The sequence below is a fragment of the Terrapene carolina genome, unplaced genomic scaffold, assembly GCF_002925995.2.
Source record: "Terrapene carolina triunguis isolate 2854851 unplaced genomic scaffold, T_m_triunguis-2.0 Scaffold66, whole genome shotgun sequence".
NCBI classification, from domain to species: domain Eukaryota; kingdom Metazoa; phylum Chordata; order Testudines; family Emydidae; genus Terrapene; species Terrapene triunguis.
Genome location: NW_020664417.1, coordinates 74,234,852 through 74,242,246, shown reverse-complemented (window position 1 = coordinate 74,242,246; position 7,395 = coordinate 74,234,852). Strand labels below are relative to the sequence as shown.

General features: G+C 44.7%; 1 protein-coding gene across 1 annotated transcript; it reads left to right on the top strand.

The window, feature by feature from the left end:
* Window positions 1–1,514: 1,514 nt before the first annotated feature.
* On the top strand, window positions 1,515–5,696 carry MED28 (mediator complex subunit 28). Its single transcript, XM_026648018.2, has 4 exons — window positions 1,515–1,683; window positions 2,145–2,211; window positions 4,409–4,521; window positions 5,310–5,696. The coding sequence occupies exons 1-4, from the start codon at window positions 1,522–1,524 to the stop codon at window positions 5,505–5,507; spliced, it is 540 nt and encodes a 179-aa protein (XP_026503803.1). The 5' UTR covers window positions 1,515–1,521; the 3' UTR covers window positions 5,508–5,696.
* Window positions 5,697–7,395: the final 1,699 nt, after the last annotated feature.

The following is a 7,395-nucleotide window of genomic DNA, read 5'->3' as shown; positions in this document are numbered from 1 at the left end:
CTGCTTGTTTTGCTGGTGCCTGGAGCCGGCCCAGATCAGTAGAACAGGTCAGCCACCAATTCGCTGCTCGCCTCAGCCCCTCTCCCCCGGCTCGCCTGCTCACCCCCCCGCCACTGCCCGCATGCTCGCCTCCTCAGCCCCCCACCCCCCCCCGGCTCGCCTACTTACCCCCTGCCACTGCCTGCCCGCTCACCTACTCAGTCCCCTCCCTCACCTGCCGCTTGCCTACTCACCCCCTCGTGGGCCACACAGTGAGCCCACCTACTCAACCACCGCGGGCCGCATGTTGTGCAGGCCTGGTTTAGAGGACAGCACCTGTATTTTGCTTTCTGTAACCATGGTTGGCTACAAGAATTCACAGTAGAGGTGGCATCAGATTGCTATAGATGCACTCCTACAATTGTGCTGAGACTGTGGCAGAAAAATAAACTGTTAGCCTACATGTGAAAGGATAATCTTTCCCTCTGTCTTGCTGTTATACTTTGCACTTGTAAAGCTCCTTCTGTCTGATCATTTCAAAGCAGTGTGGTGATAATTTTACAGATTTGTCCAAGGCCATACACCTAACCAGTGGCAGAGTTGCAATTGCAACTTAATTGCTTTAACCACTAGATGATCCATATGCAGATAGCTGTCCTAAATTTAACATTTACCTGTACATAATTTTGCAAAAGCACCAGTATCTCAGCACATATTGCTAATTCCATATGCAAATTAGATGCTTAACTATTAGCACTGATTTATTTTTTAACTGCTGTAAAAAACTCACTCTCCTTAGATTTTTTTTTTTTTATGATGATGGACAGTGAAAAGGCAGCCCAGATTTTTAAAAAAATGAAGCATCTTTTACCAAATTTAAACATTTCCAACTATCTGTAGCATAAGGAGAAAAAGGCTACTATGATCACAGGTACTAAGAAAGAGCAGCGGCATTTCAGGACAGAAGCTGTAGCTTCAATCTTCGGAGAACTAACCTGCTGGGGGCTGTGTATGGGATTGCCAGGACAGAGTCCGTGAAGGAGAAGTGGGAAAACCTGTACCCCTGTTGGGTGACGATGCAATAGGGTTGCCAGCTTTGGTTGGATTAATTCCTGGCGGTTTCATGACATGACATCTTTAATTAAAGACTAATCGTTAATTCCTGGAGGATTGGCAACCCTGTGCTATAATGAAGCTCTGAGGCAGCGCCTGCATTCGCAGGCTCAGGGCTTGTTCTTCGTTCCTGGCTGGGCTGGGGCCTGAGCCAGCAGCTGCCCCCGTCCGGCCCGGGGCGAGGCGCAGTAACGTGGGGAGGGGACGTAGCTACCCCCAGGCAGTGACACCCGCCTTGTCAGGCCCTAGCCCCGCGCGCCAGGGCCAGTTCCCGGCACGCGCGAGGTCGCCGCTACCGTGCAGGCCACGCCCACCTCCGCTGAGCCCCGGGCATCGGCACCGCCTCCCCGCTGCAGCGCCCTCCCCCTCCGTCCTCTGGCGTGCTCCCCTCCCCCGCGCAGGCGCAGTGCGATTTCGGGGCGGCGTGTCATGGCGGCGGCTCTGAGCGGGATGTTTACAAACCAGCCGCCGGGACCACCTCCCCCTCCGCTCCCCCCTGGCGGCCCCGGACAGGCCGGTCTCCTCCCGGCCGCCACGGGGCCGCGCAACCCCAACAGCACGCTGGTGGACGAGCTCGAAGCTTCCTTTGAGGTTGGGGGGGAGACTCAGGGCCTGGAGGGAGGGTTGGGAGGCGCTCTGGGTTGGGGGCTGGGGGCTCAGGGTGGGAGAGGAAGGGGGAGGTTCGGGGCCTGGAAGGGCTGGGGGAGGTGATGGGGCTGGGGGAGGTTCGGGGCCTGGAAGGGGTGGGGGAGGCGATGGGGCTGGGGGAGGTTCAGGGCTTGGAAGGGGTGGGGGAGGCGATGGGGCTGGGGGAGGTTCGGGGCCTGGAAGGGGTGGGGGAGGCGATGGGGCTGGGGGAGGCATACAGGGCTGAGGAGTTTGGTGGGAATGAACCTGCATGAAGCAGTGTGCGCTGACTTTCTGCCTCCCTGGTCCACTCTTGCCATTCGCAAGGGCTGTTGAGTGGCTTCTGTCTGTCCTTTGCATGACATGTGCATAAGGTGCCCGGTTTCTCCTTTAAAACAAGTATCTCTATTTTCCCAATCATCTAGGCTTGCTTTGCTTCACTTGTGAGTCAGGATTATGTGAATGGCACAGATCAGGAAGAAATTAGAACTGGTAAGAGCCTGCCAGTATTTTGATCTGGCTGTAACAGGGTTGACATATTGGGTTTGTTAAAAAGATACTGTTATCTGTACTAATTTTTAAAGTACAAACCTTTTAATTTACTACACATAATCTCAGGAACCTGTGCATTTATAGGGCCTACCTACACTAGGGAATCTATAAAAAATTTTTTTGCTGCTGTTAATATCTTTTGAGCTTCACTGATCTATGCTAATTTGGAAGCAGTAGTGGAGAGAGCCCAATGTCTGCCACCACTGTTCTAAATACTATGCCATCTAACCCTATTAAGATTGGTCTTTTTAAAGGTATTTAGGCACTCATGTGCCCAGTAGGATTTTCAAAAACACGTAACTCTCAGAATGAGGCACCTAGGCACTTCTGAAAATCTGCCCAAGGTGCTTAACATGGTATCAGCAACCGAAGTGGTGTCTATAGGAGAGATCCAAATGTGGCTAACCCCAATGGAGCTGAACCAGTGTTAACAATTATAAGAATTTTTGAAAAATGTCCCTAATATAACCACGGCCTTGTGGAATTTTTAACGAGTATTATAGGTAGCTGGCAATGGGAGAGAGAATCCCACTGAAGCATTTGGTTTGTAAAACGGAAAAGCAGCATGAATTACAGTGACTGAGCAAAAAGATAAAGGAGGAAAGGAGAACTTGGGTTCTGCCTACCTTGACAGTATCTCTTTAAAAAAAACCAAAACTTTCTTTTGCTCTCAAAGGTATGTGACTGGGAGAAATATAATGGATTGCTGTTCTGCTCGTGCAATGGCAGCATTAGCAGCCAACATCTAATTCTGGAATCCCTGTTGTTTATAGTAGCTTATGAAGTAGAAAAAGGCCTGGGTCAAATTTTCAGAAGTCTTACTGAAAGTCAAAGGGGTTTAAGAATTGAAGTCCTATTTTTGAAAGTGACTTACGAGCTTTTGAAAACTCTAGCTCCTTGTTCTCTTTTCAGATATTGGGTTATACTTATGGACGAAGTTCTCTCTAAGCTGCGCGGCTGCACAGCAGCCTATTAAGTGCCGTGTAGGTGCTCAGGGCTGCGGCAGGGAGTGATGCCTCCTCCAGCTCTGGACCTGCCACGGGGGAGAGGCACCTTCCCCAGCCCCGCCCCGGACCTGCTGCGGCTGGGGAAGAGGCACCTATCCCGCGGCCCCAGAGCTGCCGCGGCAGGGAGAGATGCTCTCCCCCCCCCCCCCCCCAGCCCAGGTGCTGCTGCGGGGAGAGAGAGCTGGGGGGAAGTCCTCTCTCCCCGCTGTAGCCCTGGGGCAGTCTGCACCCCAAAACCCATATCCCCGGCCCCACCCCAGAGCCCTCACCCCTAGTTGGAGCCCTCACCCCCCCCCCCAACCCTCTGCCCTGGCACCACCCCAGAGCCCGCACCCCCAGCCAGAGCCCTCTACCCCCTGCACACTCTGAACCCCTTGACCCCACCCTGCCACATGAATTTTGTTATGTGCACCAATATGGAGGTGATGTGTCACATCTGTGCAACATGACACCTCCATATTGGTGCACATAACAAAATTCATTACGCCTGTGAGTGGGAAAAATTAGAGGGAATGCTGCTTTTGGACTATGCTGGAATGAAGAAACTCTTGCACAGGATAACTAAATTAATTTTATCAGAGTCATTAATAAATATGCACAGGAATACACTGAAATGTTACTTAATGTATTTGCATTCAAGACTCACAGAAGTGACTTTGTGTTTATTTGTATACTTGGTTTTTGAAGCCCTTTGTCATTAGAGAAATGTTAATTAACCTTTTGCGGTGAAACTGGAAGTGACCATATTCTTTTCCACATCTTACAGAATCTTGATTTTTAACATGGTTACTACTCTAAAAGAGGCATGCCATTTAGAACTTGCAGAAGTAAAGGTCTGTGGGGGGATAGTCTATAGATATGTTTAGTCAATTTACTTTCCATTATTTAGGGACTTCAGATTTTATAAATACAGGCCACTAAAAATACAGACGTTTACAATCAAGTTTTTGGATTTACTTTCTCAAATGTCTTTGGAAAAAGCTGTAGATTAGTTTTTAAATATTGAACACCCGGCTACGTAGACTAAGAGACTAATGTACATTAACTGATTTCCTTCTATGGATGTTGTTAAACTAATCTGGTCTTTGATTTCTTTATCTTTCAAATCTTGTTATATTTCTGTATTTTAGGTGTTGATCAATGTATCCAGAAATTTCTGGATGTTGCGAGACAAACTGAATGTTTTTTCCTACAAAAAAGATTACATCTGTCTGTCCAGAAGCCAGAGCTAGTTATTAAAGAGGTAGGAGATTATCATTTTTTTATCTACTTACTTTACCTGTGACAACTTTAATTTGTTTGTTTCTTTTAAGACTAAGGATGTATTTCTTTTGTTCCATGATAGTACAGAGAATCTGAAACAAGTAGCATATTTGATCAAGAAATGTAGTTTTTGTTCAGTGGAACATTTCTCTTCTTTCTCCATCTGCAAGCACAGTGGATTTTTAAAATTATTCCCATTTATGCTAGTTTTCCTAACTATCCTACCATTATTATTTATATAACTACATAAATGTGTGTAGCGCTTTACTACAAGTGTGAGGCGCAAACAAGCGGGTCTCTTTCCTGAAGATCCTAGAATCTAAAGGTACAAATAGGTGCAATGCAGTATAGAACAAACAATGGTTGAGTTTAATTAGCTTATTGCCCTGTCACTATAGGTTTGTAGAGCTCACCTGGATCACTCTCAGTAGCTCTTTACAGTACATAAGAAAATCTGGATATAGATAGGCCCCTTTGAGGAAACAGACCAGTTAGTCAAAGTTGGATGTGCAGAGGGCAAACTTCTTTCTGAATTACATGAGGGGTATTGAAACAGAGACCTGGTACACTCAACTAGAATGTATATCATAGAAGGGAGTAGCCAAATTATTCTATTTCCAGTTCAGCCACTTCTCATAGTAAGATGTTTTCACTCTGAGAATTGTCCATTGTTTCATAGGAACTGTAATAGTTAAAATTAGTTTACAATGTAGTCTTTTTACAGTGAAAATAAGTCATTTACTAATTCAAGATGTCTATCAACTGCAGGATGTTTCAGAATTGAAAAATGAATTGCAGAGGAAAGAAGCACTAATTCAGAAGCATTTGGGTAAACTGCGTCACTGGCAGCAGGTTCTAGAAGATATGAATGTACAACACAAAAAACCTGCAGAAATGCCTCAAGGACCATTAGCTTATCTAGAACAGGCTTCTGCAAATATTCCTGCACCCATGAAGCAAACATGATTAAGAAAGATGTTTGAATTTAGATCTTTGAGTAGTATTTTAACTTAAAGTGAAATGTAATATTGATCTTTCTACCTTGTATAATATGTGATGTAATTTGTAATATAAAAATAGTGTTTTATACTACGACAGTGGGACACAACTAAGCATAAAATAAATGGGGAAGAATCTGTAGTTTTTTAACTTTTATCAAAGTATGGATTGTTTTTACATTCAAACTGAACAAATGCTCATGTATGTCTTGTATTGTAGTCAGAATACACTTGCATAGAATATTCTAAAAACCCCTCCTATTACTTGGGAAACTGACAGAGCAGTCCTAATGTAGCTAAAGTCCAGTTAAGGCACTATTGATACTTGCAGAGTTTATTTGTTCATCTCAAGTGAAGCCTTATATACTGTTTTCATTGTGAGTGTTTCCTATGATTCTGGAGAAATAGTGCAGACTTCTTATTGCTGAGACTGATTGGTCAAATAAATCAAAGCAAGCATTTTCTGTTGAGCACTACTGCTATCTATGGCATAGGCACTTGCCTTCGCTTGGGAGGGGAATGTATTTTAAATGTGTTTAAAAAAAATACATCTCTTTTCCTAGTGTAGACATGGCCAGAAGGCGCTGATGGGATGTTGGTGCTAATGGGAAAATGCTCTGGCATCTGATGCTTTTAAAAACTTGTAGAAGAGCTTCCTGTTGGAAAGGGATGGAGATGTGGTTAATATTTCCCAGTCATCCTCCATCTAAGCATAATGCCTGGCATTTTCTACCCTTCCCATGGCCTGTTTCTACAAATGTATGGTGCCTTCTTTTCCTCCTGAAACTATACCCACTCAGTTTAAAGGTTTGGCACCTTAGGAGAATGTTGTTGGCTTTCCTCATCAAAGCAGATTTAGCTGAAGTAGCTAGAAATTGAGTGTTCTCAGTTTCAGGCTGCTGCAGCTGACATGAAATCCAGTGGAGAAGTACTGCCTGATTGTATACTATTGGTTAATTAGCTGAGACATGGTAAGTGAGGGAACCAGACAGCTTGTCTGCTCTGTGCTTGCCATTATGCTCTCAGAGCATTGTTGCAGGAAAGAATGTATACTCAAACTTCCTTTAGAGAGTAGGTTTAAATTAACTTCACTCTGCCATAAGTGGGGAGAAGCTGCAACGCAGGAGAAACAACTCCAACTTCTGGAGCTAAATGTTCTCTCAAAGCCTCTCTTCGAACCACTGACTTAAGGAAGCCATCAGCTTTACTTGGACAGTACTTGAAGTTTCCCATTTTGCTGTAGGGACTGTTACCTATTTTCACACAAGGAATGGGCAGGCTGCCATAAAGTAAGTCAGTAACAAACTCCCATTGATTGCTGCAAGTACAGGACTGAGTTACAGGATGGTTGCTTTTTAAATTAACTCAATCTAGTCTGTCTAGGCATGTACATCACACTTAACTACTGTGTCCATTTTTGTCTGTCCCTGTGAAATGAGAGGGGGAACTCCCTGAGTGGAAACAGGCTTTCATCTACCTGAAAATGACTGAATGATAAGAATCTAAGTAAATAATGTCTGTCCTTTGTGGGATGTTTGAGTGGTTTTACTGCTATTTGTCACAAGGCTTCGAGTTGTTCATTGGACTCAGATTTTGAAAATATTTTTTTCACCTTAAAAAGCTCATTTTGCTCTTACATCTCTCACTACATGCACTACTGCTCCAATTTATTAACTAGTAACTCTTTCATTGCTGATCATTTTAGCAGAATCATCCTAAAATATTGATTCTTCAGTCCCAAACTCTCCCCCCAGTTCCCACCTACTCAACTACCAGATATGTTGCTCTACTCATAATACTAGTAGCTGTATTGTAAGTACAAAAAATAGTTGGCTTATTAAAACCCAAAAAAAGAC

Excerpts from the sequence above, each read along its gene's own strand:
- MED28 (XM_026648018.2), top strand. The coding sequence starts at position 1,522 with ATGGCGGCGGCTCTGAGCGGGATGTTTACAAACCAGCCGCCGGGACCA. Across the intron at positions 1,684-2,144 it reads AGCTCGAAGCTTCCTTTGAG|GCTTGCTTTGCTTCACTTGT; the intron begins GTTGGGGGGGAG and ends CCAATCATCTAG. Across the intron at positions 2,212-4,408 it reads TCAGGAAGAAATTAGAACTG|GTGTTGATCAATGTATCCAG; the intron begins GTAAGAGCCTGC and ends TCTGTATTTTAG.